A 16457-nucleotide genomic window follows, 5' to 3' on the forward strand; every position below is an offset into this window, starting at 1 on the left:
GCTTTCATTAAATCAGAGTATCCCCTTAAAATAACTGAAAAGGCTGTCTCATCAAAAAACTTTTCCGGACTTAGCAATATGTGGTGCCATTATGTTTCAAATTTTATTCTATTATTTGATAATGCATTTTCAGGAAGGTTTTTTAATATAGGAGAAAATGTGGTGCTTACTGAAGTAGTCTGTTTGGATTGTTTCTGGAAATAAGGTACCGAAGTAGAAAGTCTCCCTGCCTGGTCTGGGAGGTCAAGTCATAGGACTCTACCCCATGTCTGACAGCTTCTTCATTCTTACAGTTTTGATCACTGAGCTGATATATCCAGCTATTCCCTTCTAACGCAGCAATACAAAAGTCTAGGAAGAAATCTTCTAAATAAGGTGTAGTAGTTTGCTTGAAACCTTTTTTTTGTACTACAGGACCTTCTATATATTAATTTTCACATCCAAGATCTGTAGAAAGTGAAATTTGCCTTGAACTTAAAATGACAGCTGTTCTGTCTCCGTTTTTGCACCAGGAGGTGCTGTTTCTTTTTGGATCCCACAAGAAAGGCAGGAACTTTATCAAGAAAGATAACTATTTTATTAACATACTGGAAAAGGTGATAGCAAGTTATGAAATATTTTGTTCGTTCTGATAGTGGGAACCCCAATTTCATGCAGCATTGGATGGATGCTGCAGAGATCCTATCTGTAGTGAAATTTCCAGCATCTCCCTCCTTCCTCTTCTCCCCCAGTCAAACCTGATCAAATTTCTTGTGAAAGAGAGTGTATAATTCAAGACATAAGAAATGATAGATAAATACTCGTTCTGTGGTTTTATGTCAGTAAACATTTGTTTCGAGTTGACATCTTACTTTTTTTTCTAACTAGATATAAAAGAGAGGTTCACCAATTATGTGCTGCTACTAATTGTATGTCTAAGGAATATGGAACAGTTCTCCTGGAATCCAGGTGAGAAAACCTATAGAAAAATAAAATAGAAAATGGTAAATTCCCATGTGTTAAGTAATAGTTACTGTAAACATTCCCATTCATAATGCAATATTAATTATAGTTAGGATTTTTAACAGAGTATTGAACAAATGTTGGGTAAAAAGTTAGGCTTCGTATTAATAAAAATGTTTAAACTTGATTAAAATAATGTTGAATGAGTCTAGGTCTGCGTGATGTGTTTTGCTTCAGTGTTAGTTGCCTACCTAAGCTTTACCTTAAGCACCTAAGAGGTTAAACTACAGGTACTTGGTCAATTCCATACATACACTTAAAACCTACTATTCAGTATTTGCAAAGACTCTCTTCCTGGTCAAGATAAGCCTTTATGCTTAAAAAGCATAAAGGTTTCGAATCTGATCCTATTTGTGGTGTTAATTGTTAATTTGTCGTGTTTTATTGATGAGTGGAGAGGTGGTTACAGACACTGCTTCAGAAATTTGAGGATTTTTGAATGTTGAACAAAAGTCTTGTCATTTTGTATACTAGAGTCAAATTAAATGATCTAACTTGTTTCTTCCCAACCTTCAGATCATCTTTGGGTGTTATTCCCAGATGTTTGCATGGTGGTTGCTTCAGAAATTGCAGTGGATATTGTGAAACATGCCTTTATAACAAAATTCAATGACATCACAGCAGATGTAGGTATTTTGTTTAGAATGCTAAATGCTATTTTAAGTTGTAGTTTATTCTGCTATTTTTTTAATATTGAAATCCTGTTTCAGTACAGAAAATGCAACAATTGGTTATTTTCACGTATGAAATATAATTTGGAAAAGCTTGGTAACTTTCTGATACAATACATTTCTGAGGATCTTTATAACATGCAGCAAACGCCTCTGCTTCTAAATTGGTAGTTCCAGATCTGTGAATTACTGAAAGTATTGTGTTAACAGTTCACATAATAACCACAATTCACATAACTGGCAGATAATTTTGTGATGTGATCTCTAGATAAATTGTCAAGAATGTAAAACATTAAACTTCTTTCAGAGCTTGTACCTCTTATTTAAAAATAGTTAAAATTCAAGTCCCAAGGGGGGGGGGGGTGCGGGGGAACAAAACAAAACACAGATCTTGAGGCTTTTGAATCTCTATTCTTCCATGCATGTTAAAGGTGGAATCTGAAATCAGAAGCACTTTTCTACTGTCTTTGCAGCACAAATATGAAGTAGTTTATCCATCAGTTTTCCACTCCTGTAATTTCGTAGACCATATATTATGCAGTCCTTCTTTTAAAGTAGTAGATGAGGTCATTATTTGTGTAGTGTGGCATGATACGCTGGCCATTTGACTTGTGCATTGTGTGAATTCAAATGCACTTGATAAATTTGTGAAGAGATGAGTTAGCGTTTTTTCGCTATTAAAACCACTTTTCAGGAAATGAGGTCAAAACTTGGAAGTGCTATCACTTCCATCTCTAGTAACTACATTGTGTGGTGTAGAAACAAGTTCAATAATGTACTTAATAAGCTCCCTTATGCCAGAGGCATTTATGCATGCCCTACTTTCATATAGAGTACAGGAAAGAGAAATAATGAAGTCATGGTAGCCAAAGATGTGTGCTGAAACAGCTTGGGGTGTGGAGGGTAGCAGGTGATAATTTTGCAAAGTTCATCTAACAACCCTTGTTTTTTTGTTTGTTTTTTCAGTGTATGAAGTTATAATGACTTGGGGTGGCTAGGTGAAACTTTTCAGAAGTTTTGAGCACCTCCTATGCAAGTTGCCCTTCCAGGCAACTTCCCCTTGTTTTTCTGTCTCAATGGGCAGAGCTGTTTGAAAAAGAACCAGAAAAGCGTTGTTCATCTTCCTGATAAGATTTTCTTTTTTCATGGGATCACTTGCTTAGTATATAAGCTTGCTCGTTTGTTTATTTTGATCCCAATACTATACTTCACGTGTTTAAAACAAATGATAATTCTTAGGGAGAAAAGTAAATGTGATTTCTCTTACTGTGTGGTGTTGGTTATCTTCAAATTCCATAAAAGCTTTACAGTCTCATTCAATTCTGAAAGCATTGCAGTCTTATTTGTTGTAGGTATGTATAAGTTATTACAGAGATACAGACTCATCTGAAGGGTGTAGCTGAACCTCAGGAAAACTGGGTTTGACTCCTTCAGTCTGCACATAAATGTTTATAATATTTTTAGAAAAATTGTATTAATTCAGTTGCTTTTGTAGTGTGTCAACACGTTAATCATGCATCCGATGTGCTGGATTTTTTCCAGGTCTACAGTGAGTACAGAGCCAGTCTTGCGTTTGACCTTGTTAGCAGTCGACAGAAAAATGTAAGCCAGAAAACAAAGGCATATTCTTGTATTAACTAATATAATTGTTATAGTGGCATATTGGAACAAATACTTAACAAGAAGTACTTACAGAATAATTCCACTCCTTCAACACTGAAATTGTGCTCTGCTTTATTTAATGAGAGATAACAGGAATATTTCCTTGTAACTTATTTTTATCTGGTTGTTTGGGTCAGTTCAGGCTTTATTTAACACGTTGAGAAGTCTCTTCCAAATACAGTCAGTGAAGGTTTATAACAACTTTGATGTTTTGGGGATATATAGGAAAGTAATCAAACTGAGAAATGTATTAAGATACTTTTAAAAGACTGTTCTTTTTGTGCTTTTTTAACTGTTAGATCAAAATACAATATTCGTTAGCTAGTGTATGGATATTTGTACCATGCATGTTACTCCTGTGGCATGGGTATTTACAGAGCACAGACTGCTGGTGTTTTTTGTAAGAACTGCTTTTTGGTGTGCTATTGACAGCACAGTTCTCATGAATGAGTCTCTAACTGTTCATGAGTGCTCTAGATGGGTGCTCTGTTAATATTTACAACAATTTTGGTAGTGTTCTTGGCTATGTTCCAATAGCTATTGCTAGGGAATGTATTGATTATACCTAATAAAGAAGTTACCTTCAGTTACCACAAACCATTAATTATTATTAATTTGTTGAGAGAAAAACAGCTTATTAGTTCCAAATACTCTATTCCTTCTCCTGAAGATCCTCTGTGGAAAACGAGTGCCTATGTGATGCCACCTAACTTCAGCGTGGCTCTCAGTAACCCACGAATGTTTTCATGTAGAGTAGTTGTGTTTTAGGAGTGCAAATGTAAACATGTTTTTTGCAATGGTTTTTGCGACTGTTATCTTAGGCTAATTATAAGTGGTTTTAGAATGATTTAAAATTGATAGTGTGATAATTGCATTTTTATCCCTGTTGTGGGTTTTTCTGCATAATACTAGAGGATCAAAGTCAAATTAGTACAAAGATGTCCCTAAGCTCAAAATAATCTACAGATGAAATACAGTGTGTTTGGATTCAGTGTCCTAATTGCTTTTGATAAAGAGATTTATATTATACTCCAGTTGCTGTTGATCTGGAGTACTGAAGCTGATCTCACCAGTCATGGTAGTATTACTTTTTTTTGTCAGTGAGTATAGCTATCTGCGCTTGCATTTCAAAATACGAATTTACTTTATACCACTGTAGTGTTTTTAGCACAGATCAGTCCTTATCTAGAGGATGTGCTAAGCTAAAATAAGCTCATTTCTTTGCATAAATAGTTCCATTCTTCCTTTTTTTTTCCTAGGCATATACAGATTATAGTGATTCAGTTTCCAGAAGAATGGGTTTTATTCCTCTTCCACTGGCTGTTCTAGTAAGTGATACTACAAGATTGAGTTAGTATTCAGTATAACCTGTATCACATACTAATTATGACTTCACAAATAAGTTAGTGTTTATCAGCTTTTCATAGATTAATATATATTAATTTTTTAGAATTCATGGGCACTTGGATTGTTGCAATGGAATTAAACTACATCTGTGCTTACTAAACATTTATTCCTTTTGGCAAGTATCCTGTTCATTCATTCAGAATAGTCAAAGCAGCTGGTTGCCAGAAGGTTAGCAGTAATGCGCTGGGTTTTTTAGGTTCTTGTAGGAGTCCTTGTGGTTGTCCTTGTAATGGCTAAATGGCTAAATTTTCTTTTGTATAGGGGCACTGTGCTTCTGAGATTCCTTGAATATGTAATTCTGAAATAGTTGACCCTGTTACACGGGCATGCTGCTGTAAAACGAATCACATTATTGGAATTGTGTCCATATGCTATCTGTTCTGAATTAACTACTACAGAATGTTTTCTGTAAATAGCTGCTGTGACATTCCCCATCCACACACACAGACAAGCAGTAGTTATCATAGCACTGGGAACGTGTACTCACTTTGCAAATAAAGATGCTAATTCATAATTGCCCTGGAAGACTGTCACTGTGAATTAACTTTCAAATGTAATGGATGGGGGAGAAATACTATTGACAGGCTTAGCCTAGTTTGTTTTGCAGGATTTTTAATAAAGAAAAGCTATGACCATAATAGTCTCTTTTACTAAATAAAGGCACGTCCAGTGAGAACTGGATCGAAGTGCCGTTTTCTAATTAATTGTGTTCTTAGATATTATCCTTAATACTAATAGATTTTATTACAAACTGAAGAGTTCTGCTGTGTTGGAGCCCTAGCTGTGAAATACTGAAGTAAAATCAGATTTCAGGATCTTCTGTCACTGCAACTTGGGATTCATCTATCTAGTCCACAAGACAATTTCGTACTGAGTGTTTTGTGTAGTGTGAAATGCTATGGTTCTGTCTTACCATGTTGGCATTTTTTGCCAGTTAATTCAGCTTTTAGCCCTTGACTTTTGGAGAGGTTTTTAGGTTTGTTATTTTACATAGTAATTTGTGTTGAGGTAAACATTGCTAGAATATAGCTTTGGCAAAGTTTTAACTAAATACTGGTATAGTATCTATTCAAACCAAAATCTTGAGTAGTCAGCACTGTCGAGGGGAATGTTAAAACAAAGTACTATTAACATAACTGTTTCTACTTTTGTCTTGTATTTATCCAATATAAAAAGTCTGTTAGAATATTTGATTAATGATTGTGTCCCGTATGGTATAACTATTTAACTTTTATCCTTAAAACAGCTCATCAGAGTCGTAACAAGCTCGATAAAAGTACAAGGAGTCTTAGCTTATCTCTGTGTTGTGCTGTTCTACTGTGGGTAAGTAAATGTACAAAAATATTTACCAATATGTGATCAGATGTGAAAAAAGCTTCTGTTGATTCATATGGATGTACATGTAAACACCATACATGTTGAATAGAATTAAATGTAAAATGCTTCTGTTTATAAACTGAATTTGAAAAAGCTTGGATTGGTCCCTGTATTTGGGGAGTATAGTCTTCAATAAGTAACTGAAGTAGTGAAAATAATTTCTGGAAAGGTAATGGAAAGAATTTATGACAACAGACAAATGCCATCCCTTAGCATAAAAGGAGAAATTTAATTCAAAGCAGTAAAACTTCTTAAAAGAACAGAAGAGGCAATACGCACAACAGCAGCAAACAAGTTCAGTGCTCTGAGCAGATCATGAATTCTGTCTTGCCCATGGCAGGGGGGTTTGGAATTAGATGATCCTTAAGGTCCCTTCCAACCTAAGCCAGTCTATAATTCTCTGGTAGTTAAAAACATGTTTGTTTGTTTTACGAAAGAATATACATAAATGCAAGATGTGATACTTACCTTTCCAAGAAAGGTGGTGTCAGTAAGTAATATTAGGTAATAAAACATTGTGACAGGACAAAATATTCCTAAAAGCAATGACCTGCAAGTATCCCCTTACTGCCATGTCAGCTTACACTTGTGTTATCCTTAATTTCTTACCAGTCAGTCTGAGATGAGATGAGATACATTTAGTTGTGCTTTAAATCCAATCTAGTTTGCCTGTCTTGAAGTACATGCTGTAGACTATGATGAGTGTTTTCTAGGAAAGTTGCATACTGAGCTGTGTGAGCATTTATCGTCTCAGAGTACTGATTGATCTTAGAACAATCAATTCCTCCTAAAATTGACCATAAAGAATTAAGCGGTTTAAATTGCTGCAGCACAAAGGAACTTTGGATACCCTTTAGTAACACACATGGTAATTCACAGCGTGGCTCTTCAGGTTTCCCCATAGCATGGAGGGAATATCTGTTCCAGTGTCCCACCCAGTTGTGATTGCAATAGAAGGCATCAAAGCTTGGAAAGTGGAAGAATTTTTAGATCTGGGGCACAAGTTCTTCAGGGATGCTGGAAGAGAGGAGTTTGCTGTTTTACAATAATTTAGGAAAAGAATGAGATCATTACCCATCATTTTATGTGACTATTAGATCTACTCTGTGATCTGCAAAAAAGGTAGTAATCAGCATAGAGACTCTTTAATGCAGGATAGCTAGGACTATAAGCTAAATAGGCCAAATGTTAAAATGTTAGCTGTATTCCTCTGCATCACACTTGGAGTCTTTCCCCAGAGTGTGACATGTTCCTTTTAAGCCGGCTCTTTATAATTGAAAGCACTAGCCCCTGACCATCCTTGTGGTATACCAAGCTCAGCACCTTCATACTGCTCAGTGTGTTATGTCTTTTTTCCTCCATATGTGTAAGTTTTCCCTACATCTCCATTCTGCTACTGCAGTTGTAGAATTTTCTCAGTCTCTGTGGCTTGGAGGATGGAGGGCAGGAAGAAGTAACGTGATTAACATGCAGGATAAAACACTGCTCTTTGAAGGCATAGTTGCTAGTCTATGGGGAAGCTGTAGTGTGCAGTCAAGGACAAGCACATTTGCTGGAATAGGGGAGAATTGTAGAATGGGGAAATAGGCAACAATGAGGGCTTTCTTTAGAGCTTTGGACCAAAAAGATTTTCTTGGGCTGTGTTCAAGCCTGGAGTTTGAAAGTTAAAACTTCTAGGTTACAAGAATAAATTTTTTAATTTTTCCTTACTGAAAAGTGAGAACAAATTCTAGCTTCTGTCATGATCTCATGTTTGGAGCTCTTGCACCTTTTGAGTAATTGGAGTTGTGAACATAAATTTCAGTTCTGCATCAGGTTAGCATAGTGTAGGTCTGTGAGAAACTCCATGATCAAATCTGAAAGAGCTAGATTGGCAAAGGATTGAGACTACAATGCAGAGGATGTTGCTTTGAGTTGGTATTTAACAACTGTGATTCTTTAAGTTACCACATTACCGAGTCTTATCCAGCATAGGAAACTTGAGTTTTATTTTTCAAGTACTTTGAATAGTTTTAAACTTCCTTGGTGGTTAGAACTTTGAGACTGGGGTGGACTGGCAGAAAGGAATGAAAGAATTGCTAGAAACTCTTGCATAATTTTCCAGGAGAACTTGAAGCATTGAAATGTTGATTTATATCTTTCTCAATTTTTGATGTTATTAAATTAGACTTGGATTATGCTTTCATTCTGAGACAGGTGTTTACAGTATGTATTACATTAAAAAAACATGTAGGAAAAACTTCTTAACATTTTTTTCAACTCTTAGGTTATTGGGACTGGCTTTGTTTCTAATAAAATTGTAGAGTCATGGCTTTTAACTTTTATAAAATAATCTCTGTGGTTGCTTGGATACCAAAATGTACTTCTGGATGATGAAGGTAGTCTGGTCTGCTCTGTTCTTTCTTCCATTTCTCTAAATTTCTTCTAAAAATAAATGTATTCCATAAAATTGGCTTTAAAATGTGATGTATTTTGTTTTTCTGTTTGAGTTGTGATTACGTTAATGCAGTCAGAGAGAGTGAAGTTGCTGCTCAGGTGTCCTTGGGGGCCACTGCGATTCAGCAGTCAGACTGCTCCATGGATTTTAATTTCTGAATGGCCACTTATCCTCAGGTCTTCCTTTTAGTCTGTTAGCAATGTCCAAAATAAACAGGTTTTCAGAGAGTGGAGAATAAAGTGCATCTGCATTTGATTTGCTTTTGTTACGTAGGTTGATTTATGTAGAGGGTATTTATAATTGATCCTACAGGGGATAGATGGCTACTTCATTGTTACTCTGCTGCTGGTTTCACCTCTGGAGTGGACGTTGGCCTGCATGTTGTGTAATACTAGTAATGGAACTTAGATTTACAGTTCAAACAAGCTTTGTAAAATCTATAAGCACTTGATGGTAGATAAGACTCCCTGTTCTCCAGAGATAACAGGTGCAAGGGACTTCACAGATTTGCTGAAGTTTGTGCTGCAAGTTAGTGAAAACAGAAAAGGAATCTGCCATCAACTGCACTGTACTACGATGATACTGCAGTGCTCCCCCTTGGTTTTGTTGAATTTAATGGACTGTCTGTTGTGATACCAAAAAGGACGTTGTTTGATCAGTCTAATTTCACGAAGCTATATATGTGTGTGTTCTTAGGTTTTAAAGTCCACTACCAATCCTCATCTGAGCACACTTAAGGCTACAGATTTAACAGTAATGCATTTAATTTGGGCTTGCTCTGTTGAGGGCCCTCTTTAATTCTTTGTTTAAATATTTGATGTATTAAATGACAGTGTAACTGTCCTTGTCATTTCATTAAACTTGGTGTTTTCCTCTAGATGCCTTCTGGAGACGGTGGGGGGAAGGGTTTTAAGCACTGAACCTGAAACAAATTGTTAAGAAAAGGAAATTACTTTTTGCTATTGAATGGTTTTAATTTCTTAGCTAATTGTTCCAAGACAGCAGTAATCATATGCAATTATTTTAATATTAATGCTTGGTAATGCAAATATGTAAATAAATCCTTTTATTTATGCAGGTTAATATCCCTAAAAGTTCTTAACAGTATTGTATTGCTGGGGAAATCGTGTCAATATGTAAAGGAGGCAAAAATGGAGGAGAAATTATTCAATCCTGTCCCAACTGCCACCCCAGGGAAGTCAGCTGGCAAATCGCAAAGCATGTTTAAATCTACCCATGGTAAGCCTAACTGTCTCACTCTATTTTCAGCTGTAATAAATTTAGTCTGAAAGCAATTTTTAATATTGAACCAGATGTATGACATTATTTACCACACAGTAGCCCTGTTGCTAGACCTTAATTGTACAGTATCACAGTTGTGAATACAAGTCAGTAAATAGAATTTACTGCTTTTAGTTCATGCATCATCTTTTAATAAATAATAAATACTCTTAAATACTCTTCCATAAATGAAAAATGCTCACTCTTCTCTCTAATGAAATCCTACCCTGGTATATGGAGGTGATAGAAATGTCAATACTATGCAAGTAAATATTGATACATCATCTCTGGTAGTGGTGAAGTTAAATAAGGAAGCCTTTCATCCATTTGTTGCGGAAATTAATGTAAAACATGGCACAAAAAATAGGCATAATTATTTATAATTGAAATGAGCACACAAATGAAAAAGCTTTCTGAAATCTAAATAGGAATTTCAGCTTGTCTCTACCTACTTTGTTTCAAGTCTGTGCAGTGTGGCTTCCTTGTATAGGTGCTCAGCATTAATGGTTAATGTATAATTGGACTGAGGCATTATATGATATTCCTGTGACGAGTTATAGGAGGAAACAGAAACCTTCATTGTTTCAGTCAGCTGAGCTGGATTGTGTATCTTCCTCCGCAAAGAGTTCAATGAGAGCCCTAGACAACTTAACAGTGAGGCTTTTGTGTTCACTCTGTTGCTTGCCAAAGACGTGAACAGCTTGAAATGTAAGGTGCTTATTAGTTGTCAGTGCCTTGCCAGCAGTAGTAGAGTTAAGAATCTGTCAGTGTTAGTCATAAATCCCTGCTTTTCAGCTGTGTCAAATCACATCAGGCTGAAATGTGGTGCAGATGTTTATTTTTAAATAGCTTAAATTCATAGAGTTGCTTTAGTTTCATTATGAAAGAATGTAATGTGAATTGGTCTGAATGCCTTTTGTGTTCCACTAGAGAACTCTTACCATATTGATGCTAATGTTTTAATTAAATATTCTAATACTACACTTGTGTATAAGGTTTAATAAGCCATACTTAGACTGACCCTTAAACTTACAATAAATAAATCCTGAAGACTGTTTCCAGCTGAAGCAGCAGCAGTTTCACCAAGTTAGTCGGCGTACACTGTGTTTTCCTAAACCGGAAAATTGGTAATTAAAAAGTGGCAAGCCAAAATCTTTTGTTGATTTTATTCAGAATATTCTTAACTTCCGTTAATAATGAGGAAGCTCAGTTTTCAACAGTTTGTGAGGTTTTTTTATACCTTCTCACATCTCTGTATGTAATAGAAACCTCAGTTGCGTGAAAGAATGATTTCACCTTCCCCAGCTTTTCAGTGTGTATATTACTACTGGGCTCTGCAATATTCATTGATCCCTGTGCCTCACTTAGCAAGTTTTTTCTGTACAAACTCTCTACTCTTCTCTTACTAGAATGAGAGTAAGGGAATTAATCTGGTCTGCTTTCTATCAGCTTATAATGTAAGTCAACTTATTTTCTTACAAGAATTCCTACCTCTTCCACAGAAACAGTTTAAAATATTGAGGAATGAAATACTTTCTCATGAAGAATGGAGGTTCTAGTTACTGGTAATCATTTGTAGCCTGATCAGTTTTCTGTGGAAGCTGTTAGAGCAAAATGATTACCTCTGTAACAAAGCTCTACAGTTAGAATTACTTCCTTTTTTGATGCAAGTTTAGTACCTTTGACTTGCATAATACTGCGAGGAGTAATCCATTTACCTTCGAATGGGAGATGGTATACTGTGAAGAGCCCATACAGAAGAAAGTTTTTGTAGTAATAATTTGGAGTGAATAATTTGTGTAGTGCTGCCATTCTGTCAAATACTGTTTGCTTGAATCATTCTGTAAAACTCTCGACACTAGTCAGATTTCTTCAGGTTCCTCTAGAAACAATAATTCATTTTTAAGAGGAGTGAGTAAATAAGAAAATTTGACTTTCTTGTTACTTGCCTGTGCATTTTAATGTATTTTTAAAATGCTTTAACAAAATGTGGAAACAACACATCAATACTGCTCCTTAATATCTCATTTGTTACCAGAACTCTTTGGAGCCAATGTTCAGTTCCACTGAAGAAAGGTGCTATTAAAGTGCGTAGCACTGTGTGAACCATTTATTAGCTATCCCTAGAGAAATGAGGTTTGCTGTACATATGTAGAGGATTAAGCACATCTAACTCCTTCTACAGAAATTCCTTTGATTTATTTCAGTAGAAAATACTTGAGTGTCTCACACAGGAATTGTCAAATATCTTCTTGTCTAAGCCAACAAAAATGGACTCTACAAAAGAATGCAGAGTCCAGCTTTGGGCTACTTATTACAACACAAAAGGATTCAGCAAAACAGCTACTTATGCTCTTACTATCTATCTGAACTTCTTTAGAATTCTTTTTTTTTTTTAATCCTTGACCAAATCAGAAAAGCAGAATGACTAAAAAGGATGTTGCATCTTAAAACTAAAGAGGTAATGGCTTGGTAGTTACATTACCGGGCTTTCACAAAGCATTCTTCTGTTGCTTCTGCTGCTTTGATGCATTGCACTTTTTCAGGATGGCTTTGGCAGAATCTACATGTTAAGAATGCATCAGGATGTCTGTGTTAAATTCATGATTATCTTTGCAACTGTCTCCTCTCCCAACAGGAATTTCCACAGATGAAAATGGATCTACATCAGTTACCAATCAACCCGTGCATCAGAAGGACAATATGCCGTCTTTACTTGTAACAAGCAATTCCGATCAATTTCTGACCACTCCTGATGGGGAAGAAAAAGATATAAGCCAAGACAGTTCAGAATTGAAACACAGGTCTTCAAAGAAAGACTTGTTGGAGATAGACAGGTTCACTATTTGTGGAAACAGAATTGACTAAGATCTTTTTAATCAATGTGCTAAGGATACTGAGCTGTTGGGACAGCAGATGCTACCAGAATGGACAGTTGCCAAAAAGGCACATAAATATTTATTTAAAAACTTAAATTATTAATGGCAAAAATATTAATTTCTTTCTACAAGTAACTTGGCTTGGTATCTGGTCAGGTCAAGTAAGCGATCTGTAACTTGCCTCTTGGAAAATGTGGTGGATCGTGAGCCTCTAGCCTGGTGGCAGAGCTGCAGTATCACTTTTCTGGAAAATAGACTGGGAAAAAAAGCATAATCCTGTTCTGCATTATGAAACCACGCTTCCAGAACATGCTACTTTTAAGAAGGTTCCTCCAGTGTAAGGATATTCCTGGAAATGTATGACAACATGACAGGAAGCTTGCCTTTCAAGTTATCTTGTTTTATTAAACATCTGCAAAGAGATCTCAAAACTTGTGCTTATTTCAACAAACACATAAAGCATTGGTACATAAAACAGCAAGTCAGGATAGTTACTCTTGTCAACAGAAAAATCTTTTCAAGATGTATCTGAGCTAATCAGAATAAAAAATTGCCTCTAAATGAAATATTTACTGCATACTATTTTATCTAAATACCGAACACCAAGGAAAGATCACAAAATACAACGAAGGTCCTGCTTAACTGGGCAAATAAGAAATATATCATTCATTGTGTTCAGCTATGTGTCCTGCAAGGCAGGTTATTTATAAAATAATTTTATAAAGCTGAGGATTTTGTCTTTTATGAAAAAATAAGAGGGAGTAAACCTATATGTTGAGGAAAGGCAGTGTGAATTGCAGCAAGCGGAAATATTGCATTGGAACCGTATGTATAGCATTAATGTAACAGAATAATACACTGCATTTTGGGATTTCACTCTGGCAAGAATGACATGTGTATTAACTTGCCAGAAAATACGCCTGTAAAAGCTCTTACTGACAATCAAATCAGAATTATCCATTTCAGTTGATTGGTTTTAGCCAGACATAAGTAGATGCACTCCATCTATAAAGTGCATTTAAGCATTACAATGCATCTTACTTCTTTCTGGTGTGAGCAGCAGTTGGAGGAGAATTGATGAAAGATGGTTTGGAGTCCTGAAGTCGAGAATGAAATAAATTTCAGATCAAAACTGAGGCCTCCAAAGAGACCCTTCAGTTGATGATAAATTCTTCATGTATTGTTGTTAAAACACAGCATTAACTTCTAATGCCTTTCAGATACTTAAGTAAGCACCAGTTTCACTTTCTAAGGAAAAGCATCATACCAGTGCTTCAGTGCTGAACAAATGATGACAAATTTACTTTTTGCTATTTCACAGTTTGTCAGAGTGGGAAAGCTGGAGTTTATTTGGTTTACGGATATAAAATGTGAGTTTAACGTATGTGTTAATCCCTGAAACTTGCAGGACTGTGCTAGTTTAGCAATTGGAGCCAATTGCACAGAATTATGAGGTATCTGAGCAGGCTTGGTAATGAGGTGGCTTTGCAATATGGGTTAGCGTGGTCTGCTCTGGTGGGAACTTCTTGCTGCAGTCTGTCAGCCTCTCCTCTCCCAGTCAGGGGGGCTGGAGTAATGGCCAAAATCTGTGGTTACCGTTCAGGGATGAGAGTAAAGGAAGAGGATTTGTGCTGGGGAAACATCTGAAATTCTTTAATATTTGATGTATTTTCTACTAATTGGAGATGTTCACACATTGAAATTCAGATTATCTGTCAATTTGGTGTATCTTATTTTTGAATTATTTAGCAATTGCTAAAGGAAGCTTGGAATTGCTTTCATTTTTTTCTGTTGAATGTCATTCTGTATCAATTTTATAAGTGCATCTTGTGTGAAACTCAATAAAATTCAATTTTGTAATATTTGTTTAAAAAGTACAGTGTCAACACTTCTTTGTTAGTATGGGAGCCTTCGTTGCCTCGTTTTTACAGTTTAATTATGGTAACAGGATCCAAAGCAGTATGGATGGCTTTTGGTACAGCAGTTACATCTCCATTTGTTGTGTAAGCTTGACACTGATTTTGTTCACTTACAGATCAAAATACCTCAGAGGAATACTTGAGCAGGGGGCATTGCAAATGCAACGCTTTCTGTTAAACTCCGAAGGTCTGGTGGGGGCCCAACTGGGCATGAAATTTCATTGTTTTCTCTTGCTCCAAGTGCTCTAATTGTTCCTAATTGTTCCTATGTTCTCACTTGTGATTAACAGGGACCTCTTGAATATCTAGCTCAACCTTTTCAACGGAAGCCTGCAGCTTCATCTCTGACCCTGGCTGGTCCTCTCAGAACTGAAGGGGGTTTGTTGGGGAGGGTGGGGGGAGCAAAACACCAAGACCAGGTTTTTAGGCTGTAGATACAGTTCTTCATTTCTTCAGCTTTACTTGAAAAGCTCAGTATTAACAGGGAAGTAAGAGCATCAAAGGTTAAGCAGTGAATAAATGGAGCTCTCCAATTCATAAATCCCTCCACAATTAAAGTCTGGACAGTTCTGATGCAAGCAGTGATACTTCAACAAAAGTCACAGTTGCCAAATTAATTCCAAAAGCACGCACTGAATGCAGTGTATATTCATAATGAGGATTATTCATTATGGGAGCATTAAGTAACAACAGTTTTCCATAGGATTATTTCATTAATCTTTTGAAGCCTTTCAGATGTTCCGCAGCCAAGCAGAATTTCCCCTCAAGCAAAGTAGTTTTACAGTAGTCACAAGCATGTTGTTTTCACAAGTGCTTGCATCTTCATTGAGAGTTTGAAACTTTCCAACTTGGTGGTTTATTTTTGTGTGTGTGTGTGTATGAAACTTTGTATATTCTGACTATTTATTAAAAAGTTAATTTTCACCACACTTCTTCAGGTGACTTGATAAAGTCAGAATTTGTTTGGTTGTGGCTGCTATTGCAGCTCAGCTGAGCTCTTGGGGTACAGTTATGAATCTTCAGTGGTTGTAATTGAGACTGAGTACAACTTAATTTTAGTGCAAATGTAGTCAAACTGTGAAACTGAAACATTGCAACACTTTGTCTTACCAATTGGGTTACTCCGTTGTGAATAAGCTGGGAGTTGTACGGCTGTGTCAGAGTTGGGTAATCATGGGTTCAGAAGGGCTCTTCACAACTGCTAAACAATGTGTTCTCATAGCGCTTCAGACTATCTGCTTCATCTCAGGCATCTGGGCTGTGCTACTTTCACTGACCCCGAGGAAGCAAATAGTTTTGTGTGAGAGGGACTGTAACATAAACACTGAAAGCAGTGCGATGGGACCGTGCCTATCTCAAGAAAACGTTCCTGCATGTAATGGCATGAGATGCTTAGGCTTCAGAGGCTCTCAGAAATGCCTAATGCATCACTGTTGTCTTTTTCTCTCTAAGAAAGCAGTATCTTTTATCTGCCATGACAATTGAGGCTGAGCCTAACTAGTTTTGGGGGGGATTTTTCAGGACTTCAGCATTTGTTACTGTGCTGTAGAAAAGACACTGCCGATAGAAGACCCTGGGTTGTGAATGTATAATACTAAATAAAGATAATAAAATACTAAACAAAGAGCTAAAGAATGTTCTTTAGCAAGCTTGCAACTCTAATAACAGAAAAAAAAATATAAAACAACCACAGCTTTTGAAAGTATTTCTCGGTTTTGCCAAAACACTACCTATTGACATGTTTGCAATGAAATTAATCCAGCATTAAATATGTGCTTACGTCTTCCCACCTATATTTCACAGCTACCATTTAAAGCTGTGT

General features: G+C 36.2%; 1 protein-coding gene across 3 annotated transcripts in view; it reads left to right on the plus strand.

The window, feature by feature from the left end:
* The window catches only part of TAPT1 (transmembrane anterior posterior transformation 1), a 40998-nt gene extending 26414 nt beyond the window's left edge, over window positions 1-14584 (plus strand). For all 3 annotated transcript variants that reach the window (XM_032186750.1, XM_032186751.1, XM_032186752.1), the window contains 7 exons: window positions 868-948; window positions 1519-1628; window positions 3216-3275; window positions 4595-4663; window positions 5989-6065; window positions 9635-9795; window positions 12476-14584. In XM_032186750.1, the coding sequence (XP_032042641.1) occupies window positions 868-948; window positions 1519-1628; window positions 3216-3275; window positions 4595-4663; window positions 5989-6065; window positions 9635-9795; window positions 12476-12705 (788 nt within the window). In that variant the 3' untranslated portion in view covers window positions 12706-14584. The remainder of the gene's footprint in view (window positions 1-867; window positions 949-1518; window positions 1629-3215; window positions 3276-4594; window positions 4664-5988; window positions 6066-9634; window positions 9796-12475) is intronic.
* Window positions 14585-16457: the final 1873 nt, after the last annotated feature.

The sequence above is a fragment of the Aythya fuligula genome, chromosome 4, assembly GCF_009819795.1.
Source record: "Aythya fuligula isolate bAytFul2 chromosome 4, bAytFul2.pri, whole genome shotgun sequence".
Lineage (NCBI taxonomy): Eukaryota > Metazoa > Chordata > Aves > Anseriformes > Anatidae > Aythya > Aythya fuligula.